The 15797-nt window shown below is 44.2% G+C and overlaps 1 protein-coding gene across 4 annotated transcripts in view; it reads right to left on the bottom strand.

Annotated features, from left to right (window-relative positions):
• Window positions 1-15797, bottom strand: part of LOC117356902 (retinol dehydrogenase 7-like) — an 85096-nt gene that overhangs the window by 36402 nt on the left and 32897 nt on the right. The window contains exons 2-3 of one of the 4 annotated variants that reach the window (XM_033936804.1): window positions 15563-15651; window positions 14271-14434 (exon numbers count right to left, since the gene is read on the bottom strand). The exons of 1 other annotated variant lie outside the window; for it this stretch is intronic. In XM_033936804.1, the coding sequence (XP_033792695.1) occupies window positions 14271-14278 (8 nt within the window). In that variant the 5' untranslated portion in view covers window positions 14279-14434; window positions 15563-15651. Of the gene's footprint in view, window positions 1-14270; window positions 14435-15406; window positions 15504-15562; window positions 15652-15797 lie in introns of those variants that run through there. 2 more of the 4 variants (XM_033936805.1, XM_033936807.1) reach the window with 2 other exon arrangements.

The following is a 15797-nucleotide window of genomic DNA, read 5'->3' as shown; positions in this document are numbered from 1 at the left end:
GAGAGATTGGATGTATAATGGTATTGGTGAGATCTTGAATAAGAGAAGGGGATAAGAGAAAATAATCGATTCTCGAGTATGTATTATGTGGAGGTGAAAAATGTGTGTATTCTCTACCTTTCGGGTAGAGCAAGCGCCAAGGATCCACAAGAGAAAAGGCGTCCTTTAAAGCATGAAGAGCTGTGAAAGACTTGGATTTGGAGGGTTTACAAGAAGAAGATCTGTCAATATATAGATCTTGAATTTGATTAAAGTCCCCTCCCAATATCAGAGAACAAGTATCAAATTCAACTATCGCCAACTGAAGCTCTTTGAAAAAGTTTGGGTGGTCTTTGACCGGGCCGTATATATTAAGAAAAATAAAATTAGTTGAGTGTATCGCAGCATGTACTAGACACCATCTTCCTTCAGTGTCTATTTTAAAATTGTGAATAACGGGAAATAGTTTATCATTGAAAAATATTGACACACCATTTTTCTTTTGATGAGTTGCAGGGGAATATAAGTGAGTTGAAAATCCCTTTAGTTGAAATTTCGAGGCAGCAGCGGGCAGGAGGTGGGTTTCCTGCAAATAAATTATATCAGGATGTTTATTGGATACATAATTAGCTATCTTTTTCCTTTTAATGGGATGGTTAAGACCATTCACATTAAAGGAAAAAACATGTAAATCAGCCATAATATATGATATATATTGTTGAATCATAGATTATATCTCCTCTGTCCAGAAAAATAATTGATATAGTTGTAAGCTCGGGCAGACACTCCTGTCTAAGAAGAAGAGAGATAAAAAAAAGTGTGAAAGTAAAAGAAAAGAAATCAATAATATCAGCATAGTATATGGTTAGAAAAAGAATGGACCACACTATTCTACATATTTTAAAACATTTTAAATGTGATCCTGTGACCACGGAATAATAACACATATGGAACAACTAATAAATTCCACACCTATTCAATAATAGAAAATTTGAGATTAGTGTGCTTGATTTAGCAGAATATATGACATAGTATATACAATTCATTACGAATTATAAGAAAATGAATAGACAAAATAGACAGTGAATTTGGAGCTGTCCAAGAAGGATGTCATATCTCTATATTGATCAATCTAAGGTAGGTTTAAAAGATGCAAAAATAAGAGGAGTTAGACCGTTGGATCCATTGCCAGGGCGCCGCTAGCTACTGTCACAGGTATAGAATCTATAAATTGTTGAGCAGTTATTGTGTCTGTGAAGGTGTGTGATTTCCCATCATACCAAATGCGTAAGGATGCAGGATATATAAGTGCAAATCGCACTCCTCGATGATGAAGTATGGAGCATAGTGGTGTCATCGCCTTACGAAGGGAGGATACATGTAAAGAGTAGTCATTGAATAGTAGCAATTTTTGTCCTTTATATTCAAGCCGGCCAGATTTCCGAAAAGCTTGCATGATAAGCTCCTTTTCTTTCCAGTTGATGTATCTAGCAATCGTTGTTCGCGGGTGGTTGTTATCACTTGTACGTTGGCCCAAACGGTGTGCCCGTTCGCATAAAAAACCAGACGTTGGGGTCACCAGGCCAAGTTGCTTTGGTAGCCAAACTTGGAAGAAGTGATAGAGGTCTTGGTCTGCTTGGAGCTCAGGTAGCCCCACTACTCGTATATTATTACGACGCTGACGGTTCTCCTGAGCATCTAAACGTTCTGTCAGTGCTGTCACCTGGGTCTGTAAACTAATCACACTCTCCCGTTCATGTATTACTGCGTCCTCATTTTCAGATATCCTCTGTTCTACTGCTGTAATACGGCCAGCCTGTGTTTCAAAGCGGTCATTAATGCAGTCAACTGCTGATTGTAATTTATGAAGTTTATCTTCCAAGGATTTAGTGACCATTTTTGAAATTTCCTGTGCCCATTCACTCCAGTGTATCGAGGTTGGAGTGGGAATTGGTGACGTCGCCATTTTGAGCATGGAGTAATCAATTTTGTGTTTCGGCGTTTTCGCCGATTTTACTGGCATGACGGGTTGTTGCGCACTAAAAGAGGGCTCACTTATCAACAAGCGTCGACAGGGACCCCAGTTGTGGCGATCTGATTTGTTTTGTTTATTAGGCAGATGAGTTCAATAACTCCGAGATATTCGGTTTCAGATACAAATTAAAGTTCTTTGCATCAAGTTCTATCCGATTGTATAAAAATATAAGATATAATAGCACAGTTTAATTTAAAACTAGGTGCGGGTGTAAGGAGCCGTTACACCATATGTGTAATCACAGCGGCAATCAGGCCACGCCCCATTTTTTTTTCTTCTTCCCTTCCCTTTCCTTCTTTCTTTCCTTTCTTCTTCCCCCTCGACGACCAGCAGTGGGCTGAGAAGAAAAAAAAAAAAAAAAAAAAAAAAAAAAAAGGTAGCACTCAAATGAGCTGAGGAGAGCAAGGCTCCTAAATGAGCAGTGCAGGATAAACTCTCTTGCTTGAGGGGTGGAGGAAGGAGGGACTGTGTCGAAAGTGGCTGTTGGGGGCGGGGCAAACCGCCGATCTCGGGCTCCTCCGGTGCAGTGAAGGGGGATGCCTCGATCTTCCTTCCCCTTCACTGTGCTGGATTTTGACGCTGGGTTTTGTATTTCAGAGCCCTTAAGAGGGCTGCAAAGGCAGAAAGTGGCTGTTGGGGGCGGGGCAAACCGCCGATCTCGGGCTCCTCCGGTGCAGTGAAGGGGGATGCCTCGATCTTCCTTCCCCTTCACTGTGCTGGATTCCACGGATGGATCTTCAATTCAGAGCCCTTAAGAGGGCTGCAAAGGCAGAAAGTGGCTGTTGGGGGCGGGGCAAACCGCCGATCTCGGGCTCCTCCGGTGCAGTGAAGGGGGATGCCTCGATCTTCCTTCCCCTTCACTGTGCTGGATTCCACGGATGGATCTTCAATTCAGAGCCCTTAAGAGGGCTGCAAAGGCAGAAAGTGGCTGTTGGGGGCGGGGCAAACCGCCGATCTCGGGCTCCTCCGGTGCAGTGAAGGGGGATGCCTCGATCTTCCTTCCCCTTCACTGTGCTGGATTCCACGGATGGATCTTCAATTCAGAGCCCTTAAGAGGGCTGCAAAGGCAGAAAGTGGCTGTTGGGGGCGGGGCAAACCGCCGATCTCGGGCTCCTCCGGTGCAGTGAAGGGGGATGCCTCGATCTTCCTTCCCCTTCACTGTGCTGGATTCCACCAATTGTCTATTTTTCTATAGTTACTGAGATGACATCTTTGAAAACCCCCCAATATAAATAATTAACATTTTCTCTGCGTATAGCGTGCTTTGTATTTTTTTAAATTTTATTTTATATCTATGAAATCAATAAAAATATTTTGAACAAAAAAAAAATATTTTATGGTTACCATTATGAAATAAGATATTGTGTGAACATGAAAAATGAATGGAAGAAATTGGGGGCGGGGCTAGGGTGGAATTGGGGGTGGGGCTAGAGCGGGATTGGAGGTGGGGCTAGGGCGGGATTGGGGGTGGGACTGAATATTAATAGATGTCCCGTTTTGATGAAAAAAATAAATGGTCATGTTACCTATACTCCTCCCCAGGAACATCATTCTTGTCTGTACCCTTCTCCTCTACTGCCCACTCCCGACTTCATCCCTTCTACTTTACTGCACCATATGCCTGGAACAGACTGCCTGACCCAGTATGTCAGGTTCCATCTCTGGCAGTATTCATATCCATGCTTAAAGCTCACTTTTTATAAAGCTGCTTTTAAGTTCTAACTCCAATCAACTTGTAAAGCACCCATATCTGTTTGTCATTCCCTCTATAATTCCTTAGTATATTTGCCTTATAATTCCCTCTTTAATTTCGTACCTGAGCAGCATGTATAGATTTACCCTTTTTCCTTTTTGTCTGTCACAGATTACAAGCTCTCTTGAGCAGGGAATGTCTGTTCCATGTTAATGTTGTGGCCTGGCTAGGTCCTCGGCTAGCGAAAGACCCGCCTCGGACCACAGGTAAGATTTTGGGCGCCTTTGATTTGGTTGGTGACAAGAATAACACAGAATATTCTGGATTCATTTCAAAATAGTTGTTAGACTTTATTTGTCACTCTCCTTCAATCACAATAAAAAAAACCCCAAAAAAATGAATATCAGGTTTAAAGTTTAACACAGTGATAATTCTGGTACAGTTCATTCTCAATGTCACATGTGTTAAGCAATCATTTCCATTGTGCTGCATTCCAGTTTAAAGTTCATTTCTCTCAGGGCTTCAGATGCCCACAATAATAAAGCAAAACAATAGTGCAGCTTGTATTTGGAGCCCTACCCCCCCCAGGTAGCTGGGTCTCCACTTTGGGAGCGCTGTGCCTGCTTACTCCCCTTCCTTAATGCAGTAACTGGTTCATCCCAGCCAGTCCAAAACAATCAAAGGAACCCCCCCCCCCCTGATTAAATGAGGTTAGTATGGGGTAATTTGTTGAAGTTATGGGCTTATAATCCACGTGTAACTGATCTTTTACCTATTCAAGGTAATGGAGGTTTTACTCCTGGTATGACTTCTGGGATTTTTCAAAATTGGGGGACAAAGAGTGTTCAATATATAGTGCAGGTATTGGACGAGACAGGGAAGATAAGGAGATTCCCTGACTTTTCTTTAACAGTAGGAGATGGTCCTGGGTCTTTATATGGTTGTATGCAATTTGTGAATTATATTACGGAGATCGGGTCTTTCCTGTGGAGTTCGTAACCGAATTCTTACTTTTTTCAATCAATGTGAGGATTTACCAATTTCGGTATCTCTGTTGCATGAGTGGTGGTGGAATTTACTTCCAAATCGCACATACGATAAGCTTTTACAAAATTGGAGTGAGGAGTTAGGGATTCAGATATCAGTTCTTGATTTTAGTCAAGCAGTTCATAGATTACCTACAATTATTACGGGTTTTATATGGAAGGAATGTACATATAGAGTGATACATAGGGCCTTTTTCTCACAAATACAAGCTTTTCATGCGGGATTGGTGAATTCTCCAATATGTATTAAATGTGATAAAGATCTCAATACATTATCTCATGCTTTTTGGCAATGTCCTTTAATTAAGTCTTTCTGGTCTGCCATCCTATTATTTTGGGGTTCATTATGGGATAGTTCTGTGGTGGAATCTCCAAGAGGAGTGCTTTTTGGTAAGGCAGGGTATATGGTCAAGGAAAATATCTTCTATTTCAGAAAGCTTGTATGGTAGGTCATAAATGTATTATGCAATATTGGTTACAGACAGAACCTCCTAGTTTTTGGCATTGGAGGAACCAATTTCATTGTGTACTTTTATTTGAGGTTTGGGAGGTTCATCGATCTCCTAGACAAACCTGTCTTTTTATGAAAACTTGGGACCCAAAAATTTTCACCTAGAGCAAGAAGTTTGATTCTTAATGAATGGTTGCCTTCATTGTATTCCAGAACCTGGCTATTTTTGTCACCTTTCATCCTGGGAGGGAGGGGGGAATGGGAAGGAGGAAGGGGGGAAAGGGAAGGGGGTGATAAGGGGGACTAGGGTTTGTCTTATAAAATGTTTGAAGGAATGACAGTATTTTATAGAATATATGGATTAGAATTTTTAAAATATGTGAAATCATTTGTAATAAATCTATATGTATTATCATAAATGTATTTTTACTTTATTCCTTCAATAAAAATGTTTGAACATTAAAAAAACACTTTTAATTGGCTTTCCAACTAGAGAGTTGCGCGGGAACAGAAATCCCACCTGTCCCCACCAAAATCCCACCCGTTCCCACCTGTCCCCGTGAGAAATCTCACCCGTCCCCACGAGGAATCCCTCCGTCCCCACCCATCCCCGTGAGGAATCCCCTCCGTCCCCGCCCGTCCCTATAAACTTCAGAAATAGTTATTTCATTTAATTATGCTACTGAATTAAAGGCTCTGGTAGAAACCTATTTACAAATAAGCAAAGAGACTTTATTAATTTGGAAATATTAATTGGGAAGAATACATACTTTGTAAACAGGTTTCTACCAGAGCCTCTAATGTAAATATAAAATATAAATACTCAGCTGATGAGAACTCCCAAGCTGTCAGCTGAGGACTTCCTTTGCAGTTGGCCGGGGGTCCCTTATGCCAAGCTTGGCAGGCAGCAGTAGCATCCCTGAGTCACAGATGCTGGCACCTCAGTGGCTCATGGATGTTGCCAGCGACTGCTGTGCTTGGTGGAGGAGAGTTCTGGCCGTCTCTAGAGGAGGTCCTCTGCTGGCGGTGCTTGGGGATCCCCACCAGTCACAGTAAGGGTCAGCAAGTACTTCAACACTGTAGAAATAAAACCAGAAATGCATTTCCTTTTCTTTTGAACACAATACAAAGACATCTGCTATATACATTTCCCAAAGCTAACATATTTTAGTCAATAAATTCCGTTTTTTACCTTTGTTGTCTGGAGACTTATTTTTCCATAAAGTTGGTCCCAGTTTCTTTTTTCCGCTTTCCCATCTTCTGTAAATTCTTCTGTTGCTGTCCATTGGTTCCTCCTACCATGGTCCAGCATTTATCACTTTCTCATCTTTCTTGCCTATCCACCAGCCCCATGCCCAACATTTCTCCTTCTATCACCCCTCTCTAGCACCATGTCACATCTCTCCCTCCATTCCTTTCACCACTATGTCCAACATTCCTCCCTCTTGCATCCATTTCAATCTGTCCCACTGTTCCCTTTCCACCACAATATTTCTCCCTCTCATCTGTACCTCACTCCCTCCCTGACCAAAAATTTTCCTTTCTTCCATTCCTGTGTACACAACCATCTCTTTCCCTCCCTTCCTCTCTCCCAAGTTCATGCCTTCTGTGTCCAAAAACGCATTCCCTCCCCCACTTCAGCATCTCTTTCCCTCACTTCCTCTCTCCCAAGTCCATGCCTTCTGTGTCCAAAAACGCATTCCCTCCCTTCTTCCATCCTCTTTCCCAAGTTCATGCCTTGTGTCCAAAAACGCTCTCCCTCCCCCACTTCAGCATCTCTTTCCCAAGTTCATGCCTTGTTTCCAAACATGCATTCCCTCCCCCACCTCAGCATCTCTTTTCCTCCCTTCCTCCATCCTCTTTCCCAAGTTCATGCCTTGTGTCCAAAACGCACTCCCTCCCCCACCTCTTTCCCTCCCTTCCTCCATCCTCTCTCCCAAGTTCATGCTTTGTGCCAAAAACGCACTCCCTTTTGTGTTCTGCCTCCCAGCCCTCATTTGCAAGCAAAATGGAGTTCGAGCCGCGAGGCTCTTCTTCTTTTCCCTACCTGCCCTGCCGCAGCACACAGCCCACCGGAAGTCTTCCCGATGTCAGTGCTGACGTCGGAGGGAGGGAATGCAGTCACACTTGATGGTGAAGTCTCTAACTGAGCCAATCAGGTCGGACTCTCCCCTAGCTATAGTATGGTAAGTTTTTGAGCTTACTGAGCATGTGCAGGATTGCCTACTCCATGAGCCCCCCTCCCCTCCTCCTGTCAGTTTTGTTCCTAGCTATAAAAGAGGAGACGAGGGGATGGTGGGCAGGCAAGTGTGACTGCATTCCCCTGCTGTCTATGGAGAATACCTGTTACAGGTAAGCAACCTTGCTTTCTTCAGAGACAGGCAGGGGATATGCAGTCCTACTTGATGATGAGTCCCAAGCTGAAGAAGCATATGGGAGGTGGTAAACAATCTATAATGCAAATAGGTTATGTAAAACTGACTGGCCAAAATGAACATCTTGAGCTAAAACTTCATCTAAGCAGTAGTGTTTGGTAAGAATATGTGCTGGATTGGAATGGACCTCAAGTTTGCAATTGAGGTTTGCTGCACTCGCAGCCTGTGGGCCCCAATTGAAACAGGGGGCTGGAGATGAGCTCTTGTGTAGCAAAAATGTATGCAACGTGACATCCAAGAAGAAAGGACTCTTTTAGTTGCTGGTTGACCACAGGTAGGTGGATTATAGGAAATTAATAATTGAGAAGATTTCCGAAGATGGGAACTTGTTTTGAGGTTAAAAAAAAAAGCAAAAAGCAGTGCTCTTCTGCAATCCAAAGATTGAAGTCTTTTCTCTGTCTCTGAGTCATGTGGCGGTGGAAAAAAGGAAGGCAAAGTAATGGTTTGGTTAAGATGGAAATCTGAAACCACCTTAGGCAGGAACTTAGGATGAGTCCGTAGCTGAACCTTGTTTGGAAAAAATTGTAAAATAAGGATAATATTTAACGTGACCATTAATTTTTTCATCAAAACGGGACATCTATTAATTGTCAGTCCTGACCCCAATCCCGCCCTAGCCCCACCCTAGTCCCACTCCAATTTCTTCCATTCATTTTTCATGTACACATAATATCTTATTAATTCATAATGGTAACCATAACATTTTTAAAAACTACAAAGCACTCTATACGCAGAGAAAATGTTAATTATCATTTATATTTGGGGGGTTTTCAAAGATGTCAAGGCAGATGACTTTAAAATATGCAATGTCACCTCAGTAACTACAGAAAAATAGACAAATATAGTGTAAAATATAGATAGCAGATATAAATTCTTAAAACTGACACATTTTGATCACTAAATTGAAAATAAAATCATTTTTTCCTACCTTTGCTGTCTGGTGATTTCATGAGTCTCTGTTTGCGTTTCCTTCTGATTGTGCATCCTTTCTTTCTCCACTCAGGCACAATAATTGTCCCTTTCTATTCCCTTCCTCCTTCCTTCCTATGTCCTTAGTGCCCCCGGTGCCTCCTTCCTATGTCCTTAGTGCCCCAGTGCCTCCTTGCTATGTCCTTAGTGCCCCGAGTGCCTCCTTCCCATGTCCTTAGTGCCCCTTCCTTTGTCCTTAGTGCCCCCAGTGCCTCCTTCCCATGTCCTTAGTGTTCCTTCCTATGTCCTTAGTGCCCCCAGTGCCTCCTTCCCATGTCCTTAGTGCTCCTTCCTATGTCCTTAGTGCCCCCAGTGCCTCCTTCCCATGTCCTTAGTGCCCCTTCCTTTGTCCTTAGTGCCCCCAGTGCCTCCTTCCCATGTCCTTAGTGCTCCTTCCTATGTCCTTAGTGCCCCCAGTGCCTCCTTCCTATGTCCTTAGTGCCCCCAGTGCCTCCTTCCCATGTCCTTAGTGCCTCCAGTTCCTCCTTCCCATGTCCTTAGTGCCTCCAGTTCCTCCTTCCCATGTCCTTAGTGCCTCCAGTTCCTCCTTCCCATGTCCTTAGTGCCCCCAGTGCTCTTTCCTATGTCCTTAGTGCCCCCAGTGCTCCTTCCTATGTCCTTAGTGCTCCTTCCTATGTCCTTAGTGCCCCCTTCCCATGTCCTTAGTGCCCCCTTCCCATGTCCTTAGTGCCCCCTTCCCATGTCCTTAGTGCCCCTTCCTTTGTCCTTAGTGCCCCCAGTGCCTCCTTCCCATGTCCTTAGTGTTCCTTCCTATGTCCTTAGTGCCCCCAGTGCCTCCTTCCCATGTCCTTAGTGCTCCTTCCTATGTCCTTAGTGCCCCCAGTGCCTCCTTCCCATGTCCTTAGTGCCCCTTCCTTTGTCCTTAGTGCCCCCAGTGCCTCCTTCCCATGTCCTTAGTGCTCCTTCCTATGTCCTTAGTGCCCCCAGTGCCTCCTTCCTATGTCCTTAGTGCCCCCAGTGCCTCCTTCCCATGTCCTTAGTGCCTCCAGTTCCTCCTTCCCATGTCCTTAGTGCCTCCAGTTCCTCCTTCCCATGTCCTTAGTGCCCCCAGTGCTCTTTCCTATGTCCTTAGTGCCCCCAGTGCTCCTTCCTATGTCCTTAGTGCTCCTTCCTATGTCCTTAGTGCCCCCTTCCCATGTCCTTAGTGCCCCTTCCCATGTCCTTAGTGCCCCCTTCCCATGTCCTTAGTGCCCCCTTCCCATGTCCTTAGTGCCCCCTTCCCATGTCCTTAGTGCCCCCTTCCCATGTCCTTAGTGCAGTGCCCCCAGTGCTCCTTCCTATGTCCTTAGTGCCCCTTCCTATGTCCTTAGTGCCCCCATTGCCTCCTTCCCATGTCCTTAGTGCCCCTTCCTATGTTCTTAGTGCCCCCAGTGCCTCCTTCCTATATCCTTAGTGCCCCTTCCTATGTCCTTAGTGCCCCGAATGTCTCCTTCCCATGTCCTTAATAATAATAATAATTTTATTCTTATATACCGCCAAAGCCATAATAGTTGAAGGCGGTTTACAACAAGAGGTGCTGGACAATCAGAGAAATAGTCACAATATAGAGTCGTCAGATACATGCATACAGAATAGAAGAAATATAAACTATATAATTTTTTAGGTTACAAATCGAGCTTCCTGCTGAGGGAGATCCTATTGAAGAGACCCTCATTGTTGGAAAATGGATGTTAGCACTGCAGGATTGAGGGCCCATTCATGTGGGTCGAGCTTCCTGCTGAGGGAGTCTGCTAGGATATTCTATTCCCCTGGAATGTAGACTGCACGAAGATCTATACTGAGCGTCAGGGCTTAGGAAAGGTTTCACCAGATCAAACACAACAACAAAGGTCCTCAACTTTCGGGGCACTGACTTCAGTCGCATGGGAGATTTCGTCCGTCGGGCATTGCAAGACCAAGCTGAAACCAATAATGTAGAGGCTATGTGGTCAAAACTGAAATCTACCCTACATGAAGCAATCGCTATATAAAAACAGTAAGCAAACGACGGAGAAATAACAGACCCCAGTGGTTCACTACAGAAATCTCGGACCTCGTTAAAAAAAAAGAAAAAAGCATTTGTTTCCTACAAACAATCAGGAAGAGGAGAGGCAAAAGAAGACTATCTGGCCAGGTCCAAAGCTGTCAAAATGGCAGTCAGAGAGGCCAAGCTTCGAATAGAAGAGAATCTAGCAAAGGACATTAAGAAAGGGGATAAATCCTTCTTCAGGTACATCAGTGACAGGAAAAGAAACTTAGATGGGATAGTACGCCTTAGGAAAGCAGACGGGACTTATGCAGAATCAGATTCCGATAAAGCAGAACTACTAAACGAATACTTCTGCTCAGTCTTTACCCGTGAGGCGCTGGGGTCCGGTCCACAGTTGCAAGCAAGGCAAAGCTCAGAAGACCCGTTCTGGAATTTCGAGTTTGCACCCAGCAGCGTCTACTGCGAACTATCAAGACTCAAAGTGAACAAAGCCATGGGACCGGACAATCTACACCCCAGGGTGCTTAGAGAGCTGTGTGATGTCCTGGCAGAGCCATTATCCGTGCTCTTCAATCTTTCCTTGCTTACAGGAAGAGTCCCCTTGGACTGGAAAACAGCTGACCTCGGTTCCAGGGAAAATGGCGGAAGCGCTGATAAAAGACAGCATCGATGAGCATTTTGAAAGAAATAAACTTCTAATCACAAGCCAACATGGCTTCTGCAAGGGGAGATCGTGCCTAACAAACTTACTACACTTCTTCAAAGAAATTAACAAACTGATGGACAAAGGGGACCCCATAGACATCATATATTTAGATTTCCAAAAAGCCTTTGACAAGGTACCACATGAACGCCTACTTCGGAAGCTGAAGAACCATGGAGTGGAAGAAGACGTACATAGATGGATCAGGAATTGGTTGGCGGGTAGGAAGCAGAGTGTAGGAGTGGAGGGTCACTACTCGGACTGGAGGAGGGTAACAAGTGGTGTCCCACAGAGGTTGGTGCTCGGACTGCTGCTTTTCAATATATTTATCAATGACATAGAAAGAGGGACGAAGTGCGAAATAATAAAATTTGCAGACGACACCAAACTATTTAGTGGTGCTCGGACTAAAGAGGACTGCGAAGAATTACAAAGGGACCTGAACAAGCTAGGGGAGTGGGTGACGAGATGGCAAATGAAGTTCAATGCAGAGAAATGTAAAGTATTGCATGTAGGAACCAAAAACCTGAGGTACAGCTATACAATGGGAGGGATGTTATTGAGTGAAAGTACCCAGGAAAGGGACTTGGGAGTAATAGTGGATAAGACAATGAAGCCGTCGGCACAGTGCGCAGCGGCCGCTAAGAGAGCGAATAGAATGCTAGGTATAATCAAGAAGGGTATTACAACCAGATCGAAAGAAATTATCCTGCTATTGTATCAGGCGATGGTGTGTCCGCATCTGGAGTACTGCGTCCAATATTGGTTGCCGTACCTTAAGAAGGATATGGCGATACTCGAGAGGGTTCAGAGGAGAGCGACATGTTTGATAAAGGGTATGGAAAACCTTTCATACACCGAAAAACTGGAGAAACTGGGGCTTTTTTCCCTGGAGAAGAGGAGAATTAGAGGGGATATGATAGAGACTTACAAGATCATGAAGGGAATAGAGAAAGTAGAGGGACAGGTTCTTCCAACTTTTGAAAACTACAAGAATGAGAGGGCATTCAGAAAAGTTGAAAGGGGACAGATTCAAAACCAATGCTAGGAAGTTTTTCTTCACCCAACGGGTGGTGGACACCTGGAATGCGCTTCCAGAGGGTGTGATAGGACAGAGTACAGTATTACGGTTCAAGAAGGGATTGGACAATTTTCTGAAGGAAAAGGGGATAGAGTTGTACAGATAGAGGACTACTACACAGGTCCTGGACCTGTGGACGGCTGGGCGCGATGGACCACTGGTCTGACCCAGCAGAGGCACTTCTTATGTTCTATCCAATCTACTATGAAGGTACTGGGTATAATATTAGACCAGTGCCTAACCATGAAAGACCAGGTGGACTCTTTGGTCAGAAAGGGCTTTTTTACTCTCTGGAAGCTTCGGTCCATTAGAACATATTTTGATGCTTCATCATTCAGAATTCTGGTACAATCCCTTACACTGAGTCAACTTGACTACTGTAATATCACCTATCTGACAATTTCCCAGAAGAACTTGCAACGATTACAACTGGTGCAAAATGCGGCGGTCAGGCTGATTCTTGGGCTGATGTTCGATCATGTAACTCCTTCCTACCGACTCCTGCATTGGCTGCCGATGCAGGCACGCGTGAAGTTTAAGTTTGGGTGTTTCTGCTTTAAGGTACTTTTCGGCCTAGCCCCCTGATATATAACCGACCTTTTCTCTTTCTCAACCAATCGACTTAAGAGAAGCTCAAACTTGAATTTTGTTTCTCCTCCGGTTAAAGGATGTAAATTTAAAAGACATCATTAACATCTCTTCTCATATCAGGCAGCATTATGGGGTAAAGATCTGAAACAATTACTCATGCTTGCGAATACTTATGGGGAATTTAGGAGACACCTAAAAATATATTTGTTCCTAAAGTACTTAGGCAGCTGCACTGCACAATCTTTCTCCACAATAACTGACCACTAAACCTTAACTCTGTTAGTACTACTCAATCTGTAACATTTTTTAATCATTGTAAACCGCATAGAACTTCACGGTCCTGCAGTATATAGACTGTTGTTGTTATTATTATTATTATTATGGATATAGACCATGGTTTTTGCCAATTACTAAGTTGAAGATCCTGGAGAATCTGATGCACTGGAAAGGCAAGAAGCTCCTTGACTGGAGATGTGCAGGATTGAAGGATGGTTTGGAAATCCTTGCTTCCTGAGGGAGTTGCATTCGGATTGAGATTCAGAAGAGAAGATACCTTCTGTAAAAACTTGGGATAAGTATGCTTCTCTGTGGCAGGCGGCTGAGGTAGAGAGAGGTCAGGATCTGCATGTATAGGTAAATGCTCCTGCTGGTCTGGCCATTCTGTGGGAGATGATGGCCCTTGGGTAGGAACGGAGCAGATGGGAGTGCCATGGCTCCATTCTAGCTGTGGGGGAATGTCTAGCACAGCGTGCGAGGGTACAGAGTTGTCAGTCAGGGCATTGCTGAGGATTTAAAATAGGAATGGAAGGTGCAGGAGTTGGTTGTTGAAAAAGCCCTGCACTATTCTGCATAAATTTTGGGAATAGGGTGAAAAAATTAGCCATAGATTGAAAAGATTGGGTATCGGAAGCAGGAAAGCCCGGCACTGAAGGAGACATAGTAACATAGTAAATGACGGCAGATAAAGACCTGAACAGTCCATCCAGTCTGCCCATAAGTTATAATTTAAAAATACATGATTAGATTAACTTGTCTCTTCTTTGATATTTCTGGACTGTAGACTGTAAAGTCTGAGACAGGGTTAATTTCTTTTCAGGTACCTGCTGAGTGTCCAGAGCCAGTGGAGGAGCAGCAGCTCTCTTAGGCTTTGAAACTGCCTTTACCTGCTGTGAGTGAAACGCTGCAGGCAAATCGGTGAGAGTCAGCAGGAGGTAGGAGCATGAGGCTGCTGCCTGGCCTGCGGGAATCCCCCTTTGAGGTAGCCTTACTGAAAAGCTGTCCCCTGAAACTTTTTTACCATGACATGCTGCTGCAGCCGCCAACAGTGGAGAGCGGGTGTTCAGCCTCTGCACCGTCAGGATTTTTCTCTTGTCCTTTTTCTTCTGCAGTGCCACTTTCTTTCAGAATTGTCAGCTTAGGCAGTTGAACGCTATCCTCCCCCGCCGGAGACGAAGCAGAACCCTGAGGGGAGGAAGCTAAAATCAGCTGTTTTGCCGGCTTTTTTTATTTTGACAGCATAGAGAGGCATCGAAGGGGAAGGTGACATGAAGCCGGCAGAAGTCTTCGCGGTCTTAATTGCCACTGAAAATTTTTTTTTTTAAACGAGCAGAGTACACTAGCTCACTGACTTTGAAGAGAAGAGTACAATTGATTTTCCCATACCGGTTTTGCCTTAAGGGCTGGAAAGACAAGCTGTCCTGATAAAAATAAATCTGGCTTCTGTTTTTGTTTTTTTTTTGTTTGTTTGTTTTGGGTTTTTTTTTAACTAGTGAATAAAAAATACTTGCAGTTAGCTGACACCGGCAGAAATTGATGGATGGAAGAATCAATAACCCTGTTACTGATGAGTTGCAATGACAGGAGCAGCATTCTCACAGTTTTTTGTTTTTTTTTAACTGTCTTAAGGGCTAAAAAGCCAAGGCTTTCGGAAGTAAAATTACTATTTTTTTTAGTCCTTTCGATGTTTTCCTCTGACAAGGGGAGAGCTGCGACTGACTAGGAGTGGGTCAGTTAAAAACTGACAGGAGGAGGGGAGGGAGCTCGTGGAGTAGGGCAATCCCGCACATGCTCAGTAAGCTCAAAAGCTTACTATACTGTAGCTAGGGGAGAGTCCGACCTGATTGGTTCAGTCAGAGACTTCATCATCAAGTGGGACTGCATATCACCTGCCTGTCTCAGGAGAAAAGCAGTTACATTAAAGCTCCATACTTTCCTCTGGCACATTATATTCTTCCTGGGTGTTAGTATGGCTCTCCCACTCTATATTACTGGAGTCACATTCATAATCAGTTATTTCCATACCTTCTTCGTTTAAATTTTCCATTTCCCCTTCCCCTTCCCCTTCATGAGAGTTAGAGGAGCTTCCCTTTCCCCCTCTGTAGCATAACTTTGCCTTTCCCTTACAAATCCCTCTGCAAAGTCCCAGTACTTAGCTGCTTGGGGAATTTCTGTTTGTCCTTCTCTGGGTGGCAAAGAGCTGTCTTTCTTTCTCTGTGGAGGGAAGGTCAAGTGGAGCTGTGTGCTGGCTTCAAATTTCTCTTCCAGCCTCAGCTGGGTTTAATTTATTCTGCTTCATGTCTGAAGACTTACCTGCTTGCAGCTTCCCAGCTGTAGCCCCGCCCCCTTCTGGGTTGATTCTCTGTTTCACAGCTTAGTTCTGCAGGGAAACTTCTCTGCTCCTTGGGAAAGGAATAATGGCAATTAGACTGTGGTTTGGGAGCCCTCCTTACTAGGTTTCCTGGTGGATGGCTCTCTTGTTTTAACCCTGTTTGTTTTACTCTGCCTAAAACCCTATTGTCTGGCTGCTGAATTGGCTTAGCTTTAG

The sequence above is a fragment of the Geotrypetes seraphini genome, chromosome 3, assembly GCF_902459505.1.
Source record: "Geotrypetes seraphini chromosome 3, aGeoSer1.1, whole genome shotgun sequence".
NCBI classification, from domain to species: Eukaryota; Metazoa; Chordata; class Amphibia; order Gymnophiona; family Dermophiidae; genus Geotrypetes; species Geotrypetes seraphini.
The sequence above is the reverse complement of the archived record's forward strand: the minus strand, read 5'-3'. Positions and strand labels throughout refer to the sequence as shown.